The sequence below is a fragment of the Colossoma macropomum genome, unplaced genomic scaffold (assembly GCF_904425465.1).
Source record: "Colossoma macropomum unplaced genomic scaffold, Colossoma_macropomum, whole genome shotgun sequence".
Taxonomy (NCBI): domain Eukaryota; kingdom Metazoa; phylum Chordata; class Actinopteri; order Characiformes; family Serrasalmidae; genus Colossoma; species Colossoma macropomum.
The window spans coordinates 48,972,350-48,996,349 of NW_023494791.1; the positions used below are offsets into that span (position 1 = coordinate 48,972,350).

Consider the following 24,000-nt stretch of genomic DNA (forward strand, 5'->3'; position numbering starts at 1 on the left):
AACAGTTTAAGCTTTACGGCGTCCCGGCTGTCCGGCGCTGGGAGGGGAGAGAGGCCGAGCCGGCTGAGGAGAATCTTCAACAGAGAGAACGAACAGGAGGAACTTTCAGCACCTCCCCAAAACACCACCAGAGTCTGATCTCATCGGTCTGACACAGCTGGACAGTCAGGAGGAGGAAGAGCTCTGGAGCTCTGACCATCTTACAGTGTTTTACTGTCCATTTAGCTCCACAGTGAATGCAGTGAACGCCAGAACGTTAGCAGAGCTCATGTAGCTTAAGCTAACGTCAAGCTAACACTGATTAACCCATCAAACACAGATACGCAGCTGTTTTGAGATCACTGAGGCGTTTAAAGGTACAGTTGGAACATCGCTGACCCTCCACTGACCAAGCAAATATATGACTAGTGATTTGAGTGCTTTTATCTCATGTGATGTGAACACTGATGCAGTATTTAGAGTAATTATGAATAAAGCATGATCAGGATAAATTACTGGTTTGGTTCGGATTTGCACGTATAGGCATTTAAAAATATTAAAAATATATGTACATACATATATATATATATATATATATATATATTATATATATATATATATAGATAGATAGATAGATAGATATATGTAATTATCAAATAGTAAACATATTTATTCACTACATACTCTATGTTTGATATATGTCTAATACAAACAGCAAAATATTTTTAAAGCAAAAAATCTAAATGAAACACAGCAGCAGCACATATTCAGTAAAACATGAAGCATATATAATATACGCAAATATAAATAATACGTCATTCATATAAAAATAATGTTTTTCTTCATGTATTATTAAACATAAGTGTTTGTTTATGTTGATATATGCCTGAAATATGTGTTCTGTATTTTAAAATTGGCTCATTTCAAAGCTGGCATATGTGTCATATATATGTCCAAGTTGTATATAAGAGAAATACATACATTGCCATATATCAGATTTCATTTTTTCCAAGTAACTCTGGACTATTTTTATTGGTCCACTCATTCAAAGGGAGCTCAGAAAATATTTTGAATATTTGTAAAAGTGTGAAATGTCAGTGTTTAAGCTAAAGAATCCACTGCTAGCTTAGGGCTAACATAACATTACAAATCCCATTGTGGTGCTGGCAGAAACTAGCAGTATCTTAGCAGGAGGTAATCAGGTAAACGAAGGCCATAAAGGCTGATAAAGCTAAGGCTGACCTGAGCTCATGATTCAGTCATGCTTTCTCAGCATAAACAAACATAAATAGTGGAATATTTATGGTCTTTATATACTGTGTGCTCCTGAACTCTTCACTGCAGCACACTGACCACGCCCCCTGCCCCGCCTTGTCCACTGACACAGTCAATGAGAGCAGTGTCCATTAGCATAGACCCAGAAAATGACCCTTTGTTCACAGAGGAGTAAATGATGGTGCAAAACACGTTAATTGAAAGCAGAGAGCAAGGTCAATGGTCACTCACCTGAGATGACCTCTAGGAGCAGCATGAGTTTGAGTCCGTCTCTGAAATCCTCCTCGATGTTCTCGATCTGAGTACCGGCTTTCCGCAAGTGAGAATTACACCAGGCTGTAAACGTCTAAGAGAGAGAGAGAAATTATTATTATTATTATTATTAATATTATTATTATTGTTGGTATTATTATTATTGTTATCATTATTATTTAGTGCCCTTAGAAAAAGAGCACTGAAGGAACCAGCAACCCAAAAAAATGCAATCACAGCATTAAGCAAAATTTTTTTAAACAAAACTGAATTAATTGCAATTAACTACACAAAATAAAGCCATTAATCTCAAATTAACTACATGAAGCAAAATGATTAATCATGATTAATTACACAAAAGAACGTGACTAATTACAAGTAACTAAAGAGAAGAATGTGAATAATCCTGATCAACTACGTCAAAAAAATGCAACTAAAGTGCAACTGACTACACAAACTAATGCGATTAATTGCAAGTGGCCTCACAATAACGCGATTAATCATGATAAACAACACAAAACAACGCAAATAACTGCAAATTAAAGTGATTAATTGCAACTGACTGCACAAAACAACACGATTAATCATGATTAAACAAAACGATGCGAGTAACTGCCATTAAATACACAATATAAGGCTATTAACTGCAATTAATGCAGTGCATATTCAATAATTACAAATAACACCATCTTATGCAGTTAATCATAACTGATCATATTATTGTTTGCAGTAAACAGTGTGATTAATCAAGACCGCCTGCAGACAGTAAACAAACGCGCTGCTGCTCTGAGCTGAAATAACTGCGTCTTTATTTCTCCCAGACTGACTGTTTAAGGTACAGAGTGTGTGTGTGTGAAAGAGAGAGAGAGAGGGGAAGTGGTTGCCATGGCGACGGCCCGCATCAGCGGGACCCGAATTCTCCGGTATGTAACAAGTTGATGAGAAACAGCTGTACACACACACACACACACACACACTCACACACTCACACACACACACACACACACACTCACACACAGAATGCCGTCTGACTGCGAGTGAGTACTATTAACAGAGAGATGAATGAGAGCGACAGAGAGACTTACACAGAGGGAACACAGAGATAGAGAGATAAAGAGAGAGAGAGAGAGAGAGAGAGAGAGAGAGAGAGAGAGAGCAGAGAGAAGAGAGAGAGAGAGAGAGAGAGAGAGAGAGCAGAGAGAAAGAGAGAGAGAGAGAGAGAGAGAGAGAAATAAGAGAAAGAAAATTGGAGAGGAAGAGAATAAGAGAGTGAAAGGAAGAAAGAGGAGAGAGAGAGAGAGACAGAGAGAGAGTGAAAGAGAGAGAGAGAAAGAGAGAGAAGAGAGAGGAGAGAGAGAGGAGAGAGAGAGATCAGTAGTAGTGCTACATTAGGAAGATCACTCCTCCACGAAGTCTGTGCTGCAAGCAGTAAACAGTAAACAGTAAACCACCATGTGGTCAATCTATACGTGTTTTAAGCGTGTGAACGTGCTCACATGTACACACTCACCACCGTATGAACACACACTCACACTCATCACACCTGGCATTAAAGGGCACCTTTTACAGAAAAACTCATTTCCTGCACTTCATAAAATAAAGAGTCTGAGGTGTCTGTAAACGTCCTGTTCACTTCAGACTCCTTACACAGAAAATACGCAGCAAAAACGTCACACGCTGGTTTTGCGCTGTTTTACACGAATGATTCTACGTACGTTAGCAACATAATTAAAATACGAATAATGCTACACACACGCTACAAACACACTAGCACACCTGCACATTTACCTGATGCTGTATGAAAGTGAGTCAACTGTTAAATATAAATAAATAAATAAATAAATGTATCTCGTTAGGTTGGGGTGGGCAATATGACAATATTTTAGCGTTATTGTGATAAATTATGTCAGAATATGCTTTTCTGAGTATATCATGTATAAGGTCAGTACTTCAAGAACACTGACCGACTACGTTTCAGTACAGAGTGAATTAGGCTTATTATTATTATTAGAATAGAATAAGAATTATTATTATTATTATTATTATTATAGATGTGGTACTACAGGTTCTGCTTTGTTAGTTCCAAGTTAACTAATTACTGTGGTGCATACTGTACACATATTTTTACATATAGTCCACATCCTTGTTTCTACACTCATTGTCCACTCTATCAGCTCCACTGACCGTATAGTCTCACTCTGTAGTTCTACACTTACAGACTGTAGTCCATCTGTTTCTCTGCATACTCTGTTACCCTGTTCCTCAGTGGTCAGGACCCCCATGGACCCTCACAGAGCAGGTACTATTTGGGAGGTGGATCATTCTCAGCACTGCAGTAACACTGAGGTGGTGGTGGTGCGTTAGCATGTGTTGTGCTGGTGCGAGTGGATCAGACACAGCAGTGCTGCTGGAGTTTTTAGACACCTCAGCAACAAGGTAGGAGTGTCTAATAGAGTGGACAGTGGACAGTGAGTGGACAGTGAGTGGACAGTGAGTGTTTAAAAACAGACGTTTTGCTCTGAAATGTGTATTGCTTATACAGATCCACACGCCCAGCTTAAAATTTGGGCGACGAGTCTCGACACACTCACAGCAGAGCAGACAGAGGGGGGTTACACTCAGCTGGAGCATTGTGGGAGGACAGAATAACACACACACACACACACACACACACACACACACACACACACACACACACATGCATAGTAAACAGTAAACAGTGTGTTCAGCAGGTCTGCAGCACAGACACACTATTAATGTCTGACCTGTTTACTGTCCTTTACTGTCTCTCTCTCTCTCTCTCTCTGTTTCTCTCTCTCTCTTTCTCTCATTCTCTCTCCTTTCTCTCAATCACTCTATCAGTCATTCTCACTCTTTTTTTTCTTTCTTTCTGCATTCTCTGTCTTTCTCTCTTTCTCTCTCTCTCTCTCGTTTTGTCTGGCTGCTGTGTTAAACGGTGCAAATCGGGGTTGCTATGGTAACCCCAAATGCCTGAACATCTACAAACAAGCAACATAGAGGACCACACAGTGTCACTACACACAGTGAACAGCGCTCAGTAGCAGTAATGCTAACCAATCAGCGCTCAGTAGCAGTAATGTTAACCAATCAGCACTCAGCGATCAGTAATGTTAACCAATCAGCACTCAGTATCAGTAATGTTAACCAATCAGCGCTCAGTAGCAGTAATGTTAACCAATCAGCACTCAGCGATCAGTAATGTTAACCAATCAGCACTCAGTATCAGTAATGTTAACCAATCAGCGCTCAGTAGCAGTAATATTAACCAATCAGCACTCAGTAGCAGTAATGCTAACCAATCAGCGCTCAGTAGCAGTAATGCTAACCAACCAGCGCTCAGTAGCAGTAACGCTAACCAATCAGCACTCAGTATCAGTAATGTTAACCAATCAGCACTCAGTAGCAGTAATGCTAACCAATCAGCGCTCAGTAGCAGTAATGCTAACCAATCAGCGCTCAGTAGCAGTAATGCTAACCAACCAGCGCTCAGTAGCAGTAATGCTAACCAACCAGCACTCAGTAGCAGTAATGCTAACCAATCAGCACTCAGTAGCAGTAACGCTAACCAATCAGCACTCAGTAGCAGTAATGCTAACCAATCAGCGCTCAGTAGCAGTAATGTTAGCATCCCACTGCACACATCTTGTTTACTGTAGACAAATGAAAACATGCAGGTAAGTTTCATCAGACTTTTTAGTGAAATACATTCATCAACAGTAAAGGGAATGGTTCTGTTTAGAATAATGGGTTCTATGGAGAACCACATGCATGATTGAACGGTTCTTTGCATGGTAAAATGGTTATATATGTATATGGTTCTACATAGAACTGTTCTGAAAAAGCACCAAAAGTGATTCTGCTGTTGTTATGATGTCAAACTTGAACTTTTTCTGGTACAGAACCACAAACAACACACTTTTCTGAAGAAGGATCATCTGAAGAACCGTTTTACCATGAAAAGAACCATTCAAACATGAAACACCACAGCCTTTACCAAAGAACCCTTCACTAACCATCTTTTTTAAGTGTGTACTTCTCTTTATTGTAATTGTGAGGAAATTGGGTAACAATGACTGTAGCAAAACACACACACACACCCACAACCACACACACACACACACACACCCACAACCACACACACACACACACACACACACACACACACACACACACACACACAATGTTCACACACACACACACACACACACACACACACACACACACCCACAACCACACACACACACACACACACACCACACACACACACACAATGTTCACACACACACACACACACACACACACACACACACACACACCCACAACCACACACACACACACACACACACACACAACCACACACACACACAATGTTCACACACAGTGCTGTGCACTATTCTTCGGCCCCAAAACACACTGTTTAAAACTGTGAGTCCGCCTGTGCTTGTAAAACCACCATATACACCACCAAATTAGGGCTGAGCGATTAATCGAAAAGTAATCGAAACCGGCATTCAGAGCCTCTAACCGACGTGTTGCCCATGACGGTTATTTAGATTTTTTAATTCTGTTAATTCTTTCCCCACTCTGTGTGTTCATGTACTGTCCCCTTAAAACTTACTACCACGCGCGTCCCGTGACTCCGCCGCGTCCAGTCTGCCACATGGAAGCTAAGGCTACATTCACACAGCAGGTAAAAGTGGCCCAAATCTGATTTCCTCACCAAATCCGATTTTTTGTTTGTCTGTTCAGATTATCTTTTAAATGTGTCATCAGTCTGAACAGATCAGCTCCTAAACTGACCCACATGAACTAAAGAACAGAGCGTCACGCTGCTTCACGGCTCATCCAGAGGTAAACAATCACGACCGCCAACGAACGCCAGGCGCTGTTGAGCTGTTAAAGCCCTCAGAGGGGGCAGTGAGCTGCTGAAACTGCCTCAGGTCTGAGTTTTGTTAGAACTGTTAAACCGGGACACCACAAACAAGCGGCCTACAAACAGTGCACATCACGCTAACGTTAGCCCGTTTAGCTGAGCGTGTGAGTCAGGAGTGTTTCAGTCACATTTCAGATGAAAATGCAAACTCAGCAGACCCTCCATCACCTCCCGCCGTCCAACCCGCCTCACCTGACGTGGGCAGGACGGAGTGGCCGCCTCTTTGCAGCACTGCTGTTGAATGTGCACCAATAAACAAGGTCAGGCCCAGCATTTACCTGTTTCTCTGCAGTCCTGGCTTTAATTTAGTGCAGTAACAGTAAAACACTGAGTAGCTGCTGCGACGCATTAAAAAACATAATAACCTACTGTGACATAATCTGAAACAGTGAGAGATTTTGATTATGCCGTGATGTATATTTGTGTCACGCCTCAGGCAGACTCACACTACATTTCCCACAATGCATTAGGAGATCATGTGACTGAGCAACTTCCCTAGTCCAGTACAGACTCCGTTGCCCACAATCCCTTGGGAGATCATATGACTTTGGATGGTCGTGCACGCACCTATCAGCGCTCACAATCACCTGGGTACTAAATACACGCACCTGTGTTTGTTGTCATATGACTCACTTAGTATAGTTTATAAGATCGGGCTTTAGTCTTAGTCTTTGCGAGGTATTGTTTCTATTTGAACTGGCTGAGCGGTTCTCTGATCTATCTGCGACTGCCTGTTATGACCTCTGTTTTGTTTAACTGACCTTGATTTTTGCCTGTCCCTCCTTGTGCCTTTGCTGACTGTTTTGACTTTTTGGCCTGGTTTTTGACGACGATCTCTGATCACTCCCTTGGTTTTGTTTGCATTTGTTTATGATCACTTAGGTGATATTTTGCGGCTTTCTGGTTACGACCCACTCATGTTTTTTGACCACGCCTTTGTCGAACGCCAATAAAGCCCTGTTTACATTTTTCATCCACGAGCGTCTGAATTCTGTTGCATCGTCACAATTTGGCCGTACCGCCCACGGCTAATGAGCCGCACGCCTGATTTAATTTAATTAAGTATTGATTAGATAAACCAGGTATTAGATGATAATTAATACAGGGCTTCTTTAAGGACATACATGAAATCACACTTATTATGTTTAATGTATTTATTCTAATATTGCTACTAATTATTAACAAATTATAACAAATTATACATACATATATATGTTCATATATGTTCATATATATGTATATATATATATATATATATATATATATATATATGTGTGTGTGTGTGTGTGTGTGTTTTGGCCTTATATGTCTGAGAGGAGTCACGCCATCATCACCCACACCATGTCCTCTATGTCTGTGTGTGTGTGTGTGTGTGTGTGTGTGTGTGCATTCAGGCAAAACACACGCAAATCAGCCACCCACACCCACACACACACACACACCCACACACACACACACAGACACACACACACACACAGACACACACACTCAGGCTGTGTTTGTGTACCGGCTGTGTGTTTTGAATAAAACAGATAAAATTTAAAGCTGCTGTAAAGCCGAGTGTCTGAGCGCGTCTCTCTGTGGATTCTCTCTCTTTAACACCTTTAACAGCATCTACCAGAATAGCTTTATGAGACCAATTAAGCCGGACCGCAATCGCCATGGAAACAAAGTATTCTCTATGGGAACAACACAAAGAACTTTTAATTAATAACCCCGATAAACTTAGCACACACACTGTACACTGTAACAAACATCAGAGGAAGCCTAACGTTAATAAAGTGATCACGTTTTCTTTCTCGGTCGATCAATAACTTAACATATCAAAGCCTAATCAGGTTTATTAATAAGGAAACATCACATTGATTGAATTCATATAACATCCAAATATATCACAGTGCGAGATGATATTTAAGTTAGTATTAAAATGTTAATGTTTCCATTAGCAAAGTTAATAAGTGAGCATGATTAATATTAAAAAGTTAGCATTAAAGTTATAAGTCATGTAAGTTAGTATAACAATGTTAATAAGTTAGGATTAAAGGTCAAATTAACATTAATAATGTTAGCATTGATGATGTTAATAAGTTAGGGTTAGCATTAAGGGTTGAGTTATCATCAATAATGTTAAAATATTAGCATTAAAAAGTTAATAACTAAGGATTAATAAAGTTATAATTCAGCAATAACAACATTAATGACTTAGCATTAGCACTAAGGGTTAAGTTAGCATTAATAATGTTAAACAGTTAGCACTGTTAAGGTCAACTTCCTGTTAATAAAGCTAATGAGTTCAAGCTAAGTGCTAAAGGGATGTGTTCTAATCCTGACAGAGTTTGTTCTGACTGGACTGTTTGTTCTGTTTTCTTTTCTTAAAATGACTCCAAAGAGAATCTTACACACTGTTATAAACATCAGACAGACAGACTCACATTTACTGAAAGAACTGTTTATTATACCACAGTTAATAAAGTTATTAAAAAGGGTTTTTACACTATACGGCCAAAAGTATGTGGACATCCCTCCTAATTGCTGAGTTTAGGTGTTTCAGCCACACCAATTACTAACATGTGGATGAAATTAAGCACATATCCTTGCAGTCTCCATAGACAAGTACTGGCAGTAGAGGGTCGTACTGAGGAGCTCACTGACCAAACATGGCTCTGTCATAGGATGCCGCCACAAGTCAGTCTGTGAAATGTCTGTCCTGCTAGATCTATCCTCTGTTGAATCATCTCTACAGAGCTCCAAACTGCCTCTGGAAGCAACATCAGAACAAGAACTGAGCATCAGGAGCTTCATGAAATGGGTCTCCATGGCTGAGCAGCTGCACACAAGCCTAAGATCACTATGTTCAATGCCAAGTGTCGGCTGGAGTGGTGTAAAGTGCCGCCACTAGACTCTGGATCAGTGGAACCGTGTTCTCTGGAGTGATGAATCTTCTCTATCGGTCAGTCTGATGATGAATCTGGGTTTGGTAGATGTCAGGAGAACATTACCTACCAGAATGCAGAGCCAACAGTACAGTTTGGTGGAGGGGGGATGATGGGCGGGGCTGTTTCTCAGGGTTTGGGCCCCTCAGTTCCAGTGAAGGGTGATGTTGATGCTGCAGCACAAAGACATTTTACACAGTTATCTGCTTCCAGCTTTGTGTCAGCAGTTTGGGGAAGAGCCTTTCCTGTTCCAGCATGACTGAGTCCCTGTGCACAAAGCAGCTCCATAAAGACATGGAGTGACCAGTCTGGTGTGGAGGAACTCCAGTGGCCTCACAGAGCCCTGACCTCAACCCCACTGATCACCTCTGGGATGAGCTAGAACGGAGATTGTGAGCCAGACCCTCTCGTCCAACATCAGTGTCTGACCTCACAAATGCTCTTCTGACTGAATGGACAGAAATTCCCACAGACGCACTCCAACATCTTGTGGAAAACTTCCCAGAAGAGTGGAAGCTGGTTTAAAAGGGGGGGGGCAACTCCATATTAATGCCCATGGATTTGGAATGGGACGTCCAGTAAGCTCATATAGTGGTCAGGTGTCCACATACTTTTGGCCATTTAGTATATGTAACAATACATTACACAAACAACACAACAAGTGTGAATATTAGTGGCAGAGCTGCCCTGAATGGTGGAGATAAATATGCTACGCTAAAGGATTAGCACTGAATGTGTTACACTGCCAACAGCAGGCATCGCAACCTAATAATGCTAATAAAGCTAATAAGGCTAATAGCTGCTAGCGCTTCTGTACGAACAGTGATGCTGTAATGTGGTGCGACTGTGACACAACACTGACAGGGAGAGAAGCAGGAACAGGATCTGAACAGTCATGATGACCAAACCAGACCACTGAGCGCGCATGTGTGAGTGTGTGTGTGTGTGTGTGTGTGTGTGTGACCGAGAAAATGAAGTAATACTCTCCCTTTTCTCTCACACACACACACACACACACACACACACACACACACACACACTCACACACACCACAGTGGAGTAATGTAGAGGGAAGTGGAATCAGAAATCAGAACAATCTGGGTCAAACACAGTCGTATGCAAAAGTCCGGCTCATATTTCATGTTAACAATAATAATAACAGCTTTATTTATAGAGCACTTTTCATAGCAATGCCATCTCAGAGCGCTTTAAAAACAGGAAATGAACCTTAGCAGTGATAGACAAAACTCTGAGTATTAATATAAACTCATATAAATCAATAACAGATCAGATTAAAGAGATAAAGTAGAGTTTTACTGAAGCTCTGCGTTAAAGAGCTGCGTTTTCAGGTGTTTATTAAAAGTGAGCTCTGAGCTCGACTGTCTAATAAAAGCTGAACTGAGCTCCACAGTTTAGAAGCAGAATAACTGAAAGAGTCTCTCCACGTTTTCTGTGTTTTACTGAAGGAGTTCAGAAGGTCAGAATCTGCAGATCTGAGATCATAAACTGGACTGTTTTCTCCAGTAAGAAGATCATTACAGTGATCAACTCTGCTGAACAAACGCAGCTACAAGCTTCTCTGTGAACCTACAGACCTTCTCTGCAAACCTCTCTGAAAATGGTTCTGTATAGCACCAAAAAGGGTTCTGCTATCGCCACGATAAAAGCTTGTAACAATAGCAGAACCCTTTTTGGTGCTATACAGAACAATATAGAACCATATGCAACACATTCTCCATCAATCTGAAGAACAATTTCACCATCCAGGGAATCTTTTAAGCATTCAAATGGATCTTTGAGTGTTCATGGTTCCATATAGGTTATATATCACTAAAGAACCATCTTTTTAGGAGTGTAAAGGAAGAAAAGGAACCGGGAGAGAATAAAAATGGGCCACGGTACCTCATAGGGAGGAGACCAGTTATTTAACTGCAATTTGGTCCAGCAAAAAAGTCGAAAATCAACATAAAATATGCAGAAATGTGTTGAAACGTATCCTTTATTATCTGAGACAGAGGATGTTCATTTTTCTCCATTAAAACGGAAATTGCCGCCCGCAGAACTGACCACACACCAGCGTCAGACGATCCTCTACTAACCAATCAGTGTCCAGTAGTTCTTCTACAGGGAGTTCTTTAGTCGCTCGCTAAACTGCAGCGAGGAACCGAAACTGTCCAGATCAGATTAGACAGTGTCCCAAAAATATGAACCTCAGTTCAGACTTTCAGGTGTGAAATCAGCACATTTATTTAGAACCATTTATCTCAGCAGAGACGGACAGCAACGTCCACGAGTCCAAACACAGGGCTCTCAGTGTACGGCACCATAGCAACACACACACACACACACACACACGTTCCATCTGGCCTGAGCATGACAGCAGGAGAGCACACACACACTTAACAGAGGGTACACAAACTGACCAACCAGCAAGCGAGAGAAATTCATTCATTATTCATTCATCAGAGAGAGAGCGAAAGAGCGAAAGAAAGAAAGGAAGAAAGAAAGAAAGAAAGAAAGAAAGAAAGAAAGAAAGAGGATAAGGTGTACTCATAACACTGTAACAGCAGTAAAGGGCCCACACTGCGGAATTTTTTTAATTAAATAGTTTACTGACGTTCATAAACACTATTAACATTTCAAAACGTTCCGTTCCCTCTGCGGTACAGTCACTCCACTACTGCAGACACAGCCCCCACTGAATTCACTGTTTTTGTGATGTCACAAAAACCAACACATTTTACGTGTATCTGCCTATTCCACCTACAGCAGTTTAGCCCCACCCATTCAGCATACAGCAGTTTGGCCCCACCCATTCAGCCCACAGCAGTTTAGCCCCACCCATTCCGCATACAGTGGTTTAGCCCCTCCCATTCATGCTGAAGTTATAAGGAGTGTTTTAGTCTGGATTGCTTTTAAATGAGATGCAGCCAAACAGAGCAGAGCTCATTTACATATATCAGCATTAAAGGCAGAGTAACAAAAGCAGCCTGTTTAATTCTTAATGATAAAGAGATGTTTGGTAGTGGTCAGGTGAAAATGAACGGTCAGGTGAAAATGAGGTGAAACTGAATGTTTTTGTTTACATAAGTGGAGAAAAAAAAAACAAGAAAACTCTGCAGGAGATCAGCCTATTTGTTTCTGATATAATGTTCACAGACACAAATACATAGTTTGACATGAGGATTAAATGCAGCTGCCTTTGTTTGTGGCTGATTAACAGACTAATAAACCAATTTTTACAGCTTTGAACCTTAATCTGTTCAGGTGAATGGAGCTGATGAGGAACTGCCAAATGGGCTAATTAGCCTCTTTACGGGCTAGCTATGTTTACCATAGCTAACACTGACCGTACTGCTGAATCAATACTGCACACACACTCACACACACACTCACACACACTCACACACACACTCACACACACACACACACACACTCACACACACACTCACACACACACACACACTCACACACACTCACACACACACACACACACACACACACACACATACTCACACACACTCACACACACACACACACACACACACTCACACACACACTCACACACTCACACACACACTCACACACACACTCACACACACACACACACTCACACACACGTCTCCAGGTACACAGAATGGTGTGTAGAGTCAAGCAAAGCTGAGTTTTTCTCCAGAGTGAAAACATAAACAAAAAACACACTCATTCTGCTAGCATACCTGCTAAAAACATTACAATTAGCTACACAGCTAACAAATAAACAAAGATTACTCAGTGCTGCCCTCTAGACACGTCAGAGCACCACATCACTACTCTTCTTATCTCCATAAGCCTCACAAGGTCTTAATGTATGAATTTACTGCCTCTTTTATTATTTTCTTTTCTTATTTGTCGCAGCGTAATATGGCTGAACTCTAACGGCTGCAGCCGAGAGCGTCTCAACCGAGAGCGTCTCACATCACTGCCATGAGAGCGTCTCAACCGAGAGCGTCTCACATCACTGCCATGAGTTCACACTGTGACAGGCCTGTCTGAAACTGATATTTTACGAAAGTGAAGGCGTCCTGGCGCTCTTCCCTGGTCACCCAGCAGCAAAACTTTTTCAACCTAAGCGCCCAGTTTAAAACGGTAAAGAAGCTTCAGAGTCTGAAAAGGCGCCGCCTGCTCAGCTACAGAGACACAGGAGTCAGCGGAGGTCCTCACAAGTACAGTAGCGCCAACACGTGTGTGTGTGCAATCGATGACATCACTGTGCAAACAGCTAACACCTGTCCATTACCACACCTGAGGGGGTGTGGCCTAAGATCAGGTGGATTACACAGCAGAATGCATTCGAAGCGTAGCGGCTCAGGCCGGCCCGTTTCCAAAGCAACGCAAATCAGCCCCTTTATCACCTGCACATGTGTGTGTTTGATCAATGACATCACAGCGGACGTGCAGCAGGTCTGAGAGTGAGCTAACACGTCCTCTACAGAGCCTCACACACATTCTGTTTCACACGCTGGAGTATAAAATACTAAATGTGCTTTGTAGATTCTGCATGTTTTTGTTTAATGTTTTCCTCTATTGTGTCAAATTCAGACAGTAGTTCTGTATTTGGGACTTTAACTGATCTTGGACTTTAGACTAAAGTCCTTCTGCTCTGAGTGACTCTAAACTTAATTATGATTCCAAAACACAGCTTTGAACAGCTGTACACATAAAACCATCATATATTTTAAAACCCTCAGTGTCGCTGCTGGACTGAGAACCAAAAACATCCAGCCAACAGCGTCCTGTGGGCAGCGTCCTGTGACCGCTGATGAAGGACTAGAGGATGACCAACACAAACTGTGCAGCAGCAGATGAGCTATCGTCTCTGACTTTACATCTACAAGGTGGACTGACAAGGTAGGAGTGTCTAATAGAGTGGACAGTGAGTGGACACAGTGTTTAAAAACTCCAGAAGCACTGCTGTGTCTGATCCACTCAGACCAGCACAACACACACTAACACACCATCACCACGTCAGTGTTACTGCAGTGCTGAGAATGACCCACCACCCAAATAGTACCTGCTCTGTGAGGGACCATGGGGGTCCTGACCACTGAAGAACAGGGTAACAAAGTATGCAGAGAAACAGATGGACTACAGTCTGTAACTGTAGAACTACAGAGTGAAACTATATGGTCAGTGGAGCTGATAGAGTGGACAGTGAGTGTAGAAACAAGGATGTGGACTTAATGAAGTGCTCAGTGAGTGTATATACGTATATATAAGTTGTCGGTCAGTATTAGAGTGTCCAGACTCTTGAACAGTTTCAGCTGCAGCAGGTTTTTATGTTACTAGTTTCTGTGAGCTGTTCTGGTCATACTCTCTCTCTCTCTCTCTCTCTCTTCCTCCTCCTCCACACAGGAAGCAGGGGATGACCTCTGACCCCTGAGTCCCCTGAGAGCCCAAAACACACATTTCTCACACAGAGAGCTCTTACACTCCTCCATCTCTCCCTCTCTCTCTCTGCTATGTTGATTTATTGCATCTGTTTATAATAAACAGTTGTTTATTGTTGTTGTTGATATTCTAGGCTCAGTAAGTTAACACGTCCTCTACAGCAGTGCTGCTCAGTCCCGCTCCAGCCCCCATCTAACACACCTGATCCAGGTAACGAGGCCTTCAGGAGTGTCTGAACATCAGAGCGAGGGGTGACCGATCTGAACTCTGCAGGGTTAGGGTTAGGAAGATCTCCAGGAGCAGGACTGAGCACCCCTGCTCTACAGGCAGTGTGCTTAAATACAGCAGTTTCTGCTTATTGTAGCGCACAGTTTCTATTTATTTGTTCTTAAAACATAAAATATAAAATGTGCCAGAGCTTTTAAACAGGCATTATTTTCCCAAAATATGTTAAACTCAGCAAATATACAGTAATTGTGTGTTAAAGCAGCCCTATGTAGGATTTAGGGATTTGGAGCCCTCTCTGGTGGAAATATGTAACTGCACGCAACGTGTGGAAGAACATTTTGTAATGTAGGTTGTGTTTCGGACTCCCACAAGCAGATGAATCTGACTTTTGCGAGGCTGAAAGAGAATCCAAAGAGAACTCAGTCTAAACCCGGTGAAGCAGCGTCTCTGAGGATGAGAGTGAATGATCTACTATTATCATCACATCTTCATCAGTTATGATGTTGATTTGAGATCATCTGAGGCCGAAACATCGAGCCGGACCTCCTTTGAGAGTCTGTGTGAGACGTTAATAGGTAAAGACGTACGACGTGGTGTGAAAAACTCGACGCCTCTGAGTTTTAAATGATTATTTCAGGCTTTACAGGCGACTCACAGCAGAACACACTCAGCATATTTTAGCCTGTTAATATTCTCCTCACTCAGAAATGAAGCTTCTTTCAGTTTTCACAAAAAATTGACACAGTGCTGCTTTAAAATGTGCAGACGTGTCTCTGTAGAAGACGTCTTCACTTACTTACACTTAGAAAATCAACAAATACATAGAACCTGACCAGGGCGCACAAACTTTTGCACATGACTGTACGCTAGCGTTCAAAGTCTGAAATCACTATGAAAAATTTTGTAATTTTACATACAACAATAAGCAGATGCTGCAAACTTTTAAAGATGTTTTATTTCAACATTTTGTGAACAAAAATGAATAAAACAAAAAAATAATAATGAAGTAAATAATATTCTCTAATTATCTATTTATATTCATATTTCTGTATGAATGTCCAGCTGTTTCAGTCACCTCAGAATCTTCTACAGATCTGTTCATCATTCTGGACTCACCTAACATTTACGCAGTGTTATTTACAGCTTCTGCATTTATTCATATTTTTATGTCACATTTTAATTTGTTTATCATGATATGTTTATTACTTTTGCTTCTCTCCTGTTTTATGCCTTTTAAAACGTTTGTTTGCTTCTCTATTGCTTGTTTATTTGCTGTTTTTTGTGTATACATGTTAATATCTGCAATATGTATCAATATTCAGCTTCTGTTCATTTATTGTTTATGATACTGCTGCATCAATTTGGAATTATTGCGCCTGCACATGTAGAACAGCCGTGCAAATAAAACTCATTAGACTGAACTGAGTGTTGTGTTTGAATGCAGGAGGTCAAAGGTCAATCTCCTGGACCAGAGGAGCTGTAGAGTCTGGTGGAGGTGCGACACTTCACCACATATGCGCATTTGTGTCACTTTATTGGAAACACCCACCTTGTGCTTCCACTAACTGGCCACTTTATTGGAAAAACACCCACCTTGTGCTTCCACTGACTGGCCACTTTATTAGAAACACCCACCTTGTGCTTCCACTAACTGGCCACTTTATTGGAAAAACACCTACCTTGTGCTTCCACTGACTGGCCACTTTATTGGAAACACCTACCTTGTGCTTCCACTGACTGGCCACTTTATTGGAAACACCCACCTTGTGCTTCAACTAACTGGCCACATTATTGGAAACACCCACCTTGTGCTTCCACTGACTGGCCACTTTATTAGAAACATCCACATTGTGCTTCCACTCACTGGCCACTTTATTGCAAACACCTACCCTGTGCTTCCACTGACTGGCCACTTTATTGGAAACACCCACCATGCAGATACAGCAGACAGAGATCAGGCTGTCCCTTTAATATAGTTCTTTATGCACTACATGTCCAAAGGTAACCAGACAGCCCATAATTTCAGCTTCTTTAATAAAGCCTGTGTAATCTCAAAAAAAGCACTGACCAATAGGATATCTATTTGGATATCTATATCTAAAACACGGCCAGGTACGCTTTACCTGACCTGGAACGCTCACATGTAGAATTTGCATCAAAACCTAGAATTCAAATAAGATTAGAACGACCTGAATTCACGCATTTGACTCCGCAAACACAGAACCCTCTCCGCCGGGAACAACCCAGCACAGTCCACACCGACGGGGAAGTAAAGCAGGTTACAGTAAAAGGAACCAGAACACAGAACTGAAACTGGAGGAAAACTGGAGGTGTTTATAGAGCGAGAACATAAACCACAGAGAGAATTTCACACGAGAGAGAGAGAGAGAGAGAGAGAGAGAGAGAGAGAGAGAGAGAGAGAGAGCACCCACCTTGTGCTTCCACTAACTGGCCACTTTAATAGAAACACCTTACAGGTCCACGGTACTAAATGCACACAGTCAGACTAGCAGCCTTCATTACACCTAAAAAAATATTTATATACAAATATATTAATTAAGGTCTGAGGTTCCTTACAGAATCTAGAACACTGCAGAGTTCTTATCTGACAGGTTCAGCACAATGAAGTCACACCTGAGGAGTGAAAGTAGGACAGGTGTGTGTGCAGAGTTCAGTACAGAGTGACAGCTCAGAGAAACAACACAGTGCAGTACAGAGCATCTCTCTCTCCATACTTCCATCCCTCAGTCTCTCTGTCTCTCTCTCTCTCTCTCTCCCTCTCTTTCATCTCTCCTGATCCCTCCATCTCTCTCTCTCTCTCTCTCATCTCTCCTGATCCCTCCATCTCTGTCTCTCTCTCTCCCTCAACCTCTCCATCCATCCTGTTTCAGATGTCCTCTGTTTCATCTCTCTCCCTATCCCTCTATCTCTCTCTCTCTCTCTCTCCCTTTCATCTCTCTCCCTATCCCTCTATCTCTCTCTCTCTCTCTCTCCCTCTTTCATCTCTCTCCCTATCCCTCTATCTCTCTCTCCATCCCTCCAGCTGTTTCTGTTTCTTCCTCTACTCCATCCCTCTGTGTCTGAAGTGAAGCTGTGAGAGGAGACAGAACCTTACAGCCTTAGTCAGCTCAGCTCAGCTCAGCTCAGCGCTGCAGCTCACAGTGATGTAACGTTAAATAACTGAACTCTAAAGCTCCACTCTGTCACTGTTTACATCAGCCTCCGTCATACGGAGAGTTTCTGTTTACAAACACTAACGTAAACAAAGCAGCTCGGAGTTTATCAGACCGACTAACATCTCAGAGCCGCGTCTGCATGAGGAACGTTAACATATGCAAATGAGACAGATAGAGAGACAGAGAACGAGAGAGAGAGAGAGAGAGAGAGAGAGAGAGAGAGAGAGAGAGATGGAAAGAGCTAATAGTTTAGGCCACAACATGACCTTAGCTAATATAGTTTGTGAAGGGCAGCTCCACCGATTTGTTAAAAAGTTCCACATAATTAACTGGTTCAGAGCGGTTCAGAGTGGTTCAGAGTGGTTTGGTGTGAAACGCTCTGTTCTGGTGGTGATAGGAACCAGACGTCCACCTCTAAAAGCTCCCTCACAGAAAGTTCCTACATGAAATGGTTATGAATTCACTGCCTGATGACTGAGACACTGTTTTATGATAGTTTTGAGAACTTAAACTCCATTCATGGCGGAGGGATACATGCAGGGCGCTGTGAGGCAAAATAGTCCCCAAAGAAAACTTATTATTTCAGATTTTCCACTATTTTCCGTCATCAACATTCCATATAAACTCAGAAGACTCGTGTAGGTTCACTGGTGGTTCTGGATAGTAAATAAAATGTCTATATTTGTGTTGTAGTCATGGCGACCCCTGGTTCCCATCACCACCATTTCACACCAAACCACTCTGAATCTCTCTGTTTACATCTCACACACTCAATTATGGGGGAATTTTGGAAGACTGGTGGGCTTCCCCTTTACCTTAGCCAGCCAGTGATGGTACAACAGCTGACTTTCTCCTTAACTCATGAATCTGATGTTTATCTATAAAAACGTGATTATACACACAAAGAACAGTCTATACTAACAGTGTGACCTTTCACACACATACTGAATAAATATCATTTGTGGGCGGAGTCTCGGTCAGCCAATTAGCACTCAGGAACCCGAAAGAGTGACCTTTATTTTATTTTTTTAAAACAGGAGAACAAATGAAGTACAGCTGGAATTAAAGTGACCGCGGAGCTAATTATCCTTATCAGATAGAGAGAGAGAGAGGGTGGGGGGGGGAGACAGAGGGAGAGAGAGAGAGGGAGAGAGAGGTAGAAGAATGCAGGGAGGAGTAAAAGGTGCCTTAGGTGCCTAACCTTATAAGGACAAGCCTGGACAATACAGCTAACAGAGAGAGAGAGAGAGAGAGAGAGAGAGAGAGAGAGAGAGAGAGAGAGAGAGAAAGTTTAAGAAAGAGAGAGAGAACAGAGGGATAAAGAGAGAGAGAGAAAAGAGATAGAGAGCAAGAAAGAGAGATAAAAAGAGAGAATAGAGATAGAGAGGAAGAAAGAGAGAGACAGAGAGAATAGAAATAGAGAAAAAGAGAGAGATAAAGAGAGGAAGAGAGAGATAAAGAGAGAGAATAGAGATGGAGAGGAAGAACGAGAGAGAGATGGAGAGAGAGGAAGAAAGAGAGATAGAGAGAGAGAATAGAGAGAGAGGAAGAGAGACAAAGAGAGAGATGGAAAATACAGATTGAGAGGACCAAAGATAGAGAGAGAGAGAGAACAGAGAGGATGAAAGAGAGAGAGAGAGATAATAGAGAGGATGAAAGAGAGAGAGAGAGATAATAGAGAGGATGAAAGAGAGAGACAGAGAGAGAGAGAATAGAGAGGATGAAAGAGAGAGACAGAGAGAGAGAGAATAGAGAGGATGAAAGAGAGAGACAGAGAGAGAGAACAGAGAGGATGAAAGAGAGAGACAGAGAGAGAGAACAGAGAGGATGAAAGAGAGAGACAGAGAGAATAGAGAGGATGAAAGAGAGAGACAGAGAGACAGAACAGAGAGGATGAAAGAGAGAGACAGAGAGAGAGAACAGAGAGGATGAAAGAGAGAGACAGAGAGAATAGAGAGGATGAAAGAGAGAGACAGAGAGAGAGAGGACAGAGACAAATGCCAGCGCTGACTAGCATCGCGCTGATTTATGGGGGGAGACGGGGGGCCATCCTGCCCACCCAGAGAGAGCAAGGATAACTGTGCTCTCCTGGACTCCTGGACACGGACGGCTGTAGCATCACCAGGGATCGACCTCGCGATCTCCTGATGGTTTCCTGATGGTCTCCTGATGGTTTCCTGATGGTCTCCTAATGGACTGATGGGGCCAATGTTTAGGCCTGATTCACACACACTGCTTCTGCGTGGTGTGAGCGCTACAGCTGGAACGCACTGGTCATGCATACATACAACGTTTGTGCTGTGGAGCATTCATAGACATTCAGAGACATTCACAGACATTCACAGACATTCACAGACATTCATAGACATTCACAGACATTCAGACACATTCATAGACATTCATAGACATTCAGAGACATTCATAGACATTCACTGACATTCACAGACATTCACAGACATTCATAGATATTCACAGACATTCACAGACATTCACAGACATTCATAGACATTCAGAGACATTCACGGACATTCACAGACATTCAGAGACATTCATAGACATTCATAGACATTCACAGACATTCATAGACATTCACAGACATTCAGAGACATTCACAGACATTCATAGACATTCACAGACATTCATAGACATTCATAGACATTCACTGACATTCACAGACACTCATATTTCCAGACAGACAAATGGTCACATCAGTCACTCTGCTCAATAAAGATGTCAGTATAAAAGTGCACGGTATGTTTGTTTATCCTCGACAGCGTTCTGACTTTGATTAGGCAACAGTTTCAGGCCTGTTCGACCAACCGGCAGCTCAGAATGTTTAACTAGTATTTCATCATGAATTAAATCACATTTAGAAAAAACAGCGTTTTTAAGTTTGTATACAGTTTTCTGTTCAGTTTTCTTTGATGTTTTGCTGATTTTATTTCAGTGCATCTTGCTGTGTGTTTTGGAAACGGGGTGTGTATTAAACACGCATTTAAACCCGTTTCATCAGGATCCAAACACTCCAAAAAGGACGCCAAGTGTGTCCCTCTCAGCTGCCGTGGGTACAACACTCGCGTAACACAGCAGTGCTGAACACACCACCGTCCCATCTGAATAAACGGTTTCCTACATTCTGTCTGGGCTTTTTTACAGCAGTGATGATATATCTGACAGAGTTTGTGTGTGAGTTTGCTTGGCAGTGCCCCCCAGCCCCGCCCCCCTCAACTCCAGCTCTGACCTTTCTACTGAACAATAACCTATTTATCCCCTACACACACACACACACACACACACACACAGGGTCATTACAGTCACAGAGGGTGTTAATTGGGCAGCAGGCTCTCCCACCTCACCCCTCACCCCCCATCTGTAAACACACTCAATTTATCTGTGTCCCATTCCAGCACAGTCACGCCTCGGGCTCCGCACACCAGCACCACATAAACAAACACAAATCTCTACAGTAACTAAGAACACATTACAATCATATAAACCAAGAGCTGCAGGTTTGATTACAGTCCGCATCATCAATAAGTTTTACATGGGAAAATTTAGCCTAATAACACAGAGCTTGTGAAGTGTTTGTAAAGTAGTTAGACCAATCAGAAGCAACCAAACACCACAACCACAACAAGGCAGAAAAAGGAGGAGGAGATCATCAGGAGATCATCAGGAGGTCATCAGGAGATACTGAGCTCGACCCTGGTGATGCTACAGCCGTCCGTGTCCGGGAGTCCAAGACAGCACAGGTGTCCACACTCTCTCTGGGTGGGCAGGATGGCCCCCCGTCTCCCCCCATTACTCAGCGTGGTGCTAGTCAGCGCAGGCGTCTGTTAGCTGACGTAACAGAACTGGCGGTTAGCGTCTCCTCCGAGCGCGTTCAGCTGTACAGTGACGTTGTGTTAGCGTCAGTTTGTAAAGATGTGGTGGAGCTTCACAGAACTCAGAGGAAGAGTTCTGTGTTTACCTTCACCCTCCTAGAGCTGGTGGGGTCGTGTGATTGGGGGAGACAGAACCAGTGGGTGGAATTGGAAATGATTAAACTGGGGAGAAAATTGAGCAAAATATATAGAAAAAAGGCCTTAATTTACAGAGAACAATTGCAATTTAAATCACAATCACAATACGGGTCAGAAAAATCACAATTAGACATTTTCCCCAAAAAGTACAAGTGACTGAATCTTCAGGAGACGTTTCCGAGGAGATCAGATGTAAACTATAAGATAATCTGCTCGCATAAAGCCAAAGGAATGTTAGCAAGTCTGCAAATCAGGAGCTCAAAAACTGATTAAAAGCTACAGAGAAAATGTGACTCCTAACAACCACCTGGAAGAGCTGGTGGAGCCCAAAACTGGCCCCATCAGATAAACAGCACTTAAAGCTTTGAGACAGAGGAGATAGTCAAGCTGCTTCAGATCACCTCTTTTTGGTGCTACACAGAAGCAGGTTCTGTATAGAACCATATTCCTCACACTCTCCATTTTAGTTTTAGTTTTTCGGTGGTAAAAATATCTAACTGCAATTTTTCTGAGCAATATTGCATCATAAATGCTAAGGGATAAAGTAAAACTTAAACTTAAACCCAAGTTTCCAATTCTGTTTTTTTCCATTTGTCAATTAAACACTTCCCCAAACAGATTTTAGGCAGCTTAAGAAAAAGAGGAAAAGTTAGACTAAAATTCTCAGATGTTTTATGTAAGTGACCACAGGACTTTTTTCACCAACAAGCACATCTTTCAGACTTGCAGCTTGAACGCTGAGCGTTCAAAAATGTGTGATAACTGTGTAAATGCAATTTATGAGAGCGCAGTTTTCAAATCGCAAGAGCTGCAATTTTTTTAAATTATAGCCTACATTATCAAAAACATTAGGTTTTAAGAGGGGACCATTCACCTAATAACTATACTGCCTGTAATACTAACTAAACTACAGTTAGACCAATCAGAGCCAACCAAACCTCCATGTGTTGTGACATCACAACCATAACTTACTGCCTGTATGGCTCACAACATTAAGGGTCGAGCCTAAAGCCAGAAAAGGTGGATGTTCTGGTCTTCTTGGAGAAAAAACAGGTCTGAACCTCAATTTATTGGAAATAATCACAATTTAAATCGCAGTCGCAATATTAGCCAGAAAAATCGCAATTAGATATTTTCCCCACATCCTTCAGTCCCAGTAAATACCTGGTTTTTGCACACTGCACATGTGTGACCTCTCTGTGAGGCTGGTTAAGCCCACCCGTGGGGCAGGGTGTCGGGCCACGTTCGGCTGAATTGTTCCCAAACAGCTGGGGCTGGAAACCCAGTCTCAGTTCTTATTTGCAGCGCGGACGTGTCGGCTGCTGGGGTTCAGATGTTATTAATCTTGCTCAAATATTTCAGAACGTACTGAGCAGAAGCCGAGAAGGCTGCGCCCCCGACCAGATCACTGTAACACCGAGCTCTGTCTACCTGAGCCGCGAGCTCAGCTCTCTGTTCGGTAGCTCTGAGCTGATGACATCATTTGGGAAACCGGAGGCCGAAGCTTTCCACAGATTGGAGAAAAAAAAGAGCAAAAAAAGGAAAGAAAAGGGGGGTAAAGTTTTCCAGCAGCAGCAGCGGCAGCAGCAGCGGCAGCAGCAGCATGTGTGTGTTATTACCATTTTTGGGCAGCAGGCTCGGTCCCGCGAAGGCCGGCCCTTAACCGCAGCGTGCTTTTCCTTTTCTCCCTCCCATCTACTTTTCAAAGAAGGAGGGGTGGAAGTGTGGGAGCGAATTTTTGAGCCCTTCCA

At 42.3% G+C, this 24,000-nt stretch overlaps 1 protein-coding gene across 4 annotated transcripts in view; it reads right to left on the bottom strand.

Annotated features, from left to right (window-relative positions):
* actn1 (actinin, alpha 1) overlaps window positions 1–24,000 on the bottom strand; it is a 66,417-nt gene that overhangs the window by 39,181 nt on the left and 3,236 nt on the right. For all 4 annotated transcript variants that reach the window (XM_036575248.1, XM_036575246.1, XM_036575245.1 and 1 more), the window contains exon 2: window positions 1,486–1,600. In XM_036575248.1, the coding sequence (XP_036431141.1) occupies window positions 1,486–1,600 (115 nt within the window). The remainder of the gene's footprint in view (window positions 1–1,485; window positions 1,601–24,000) is intronic.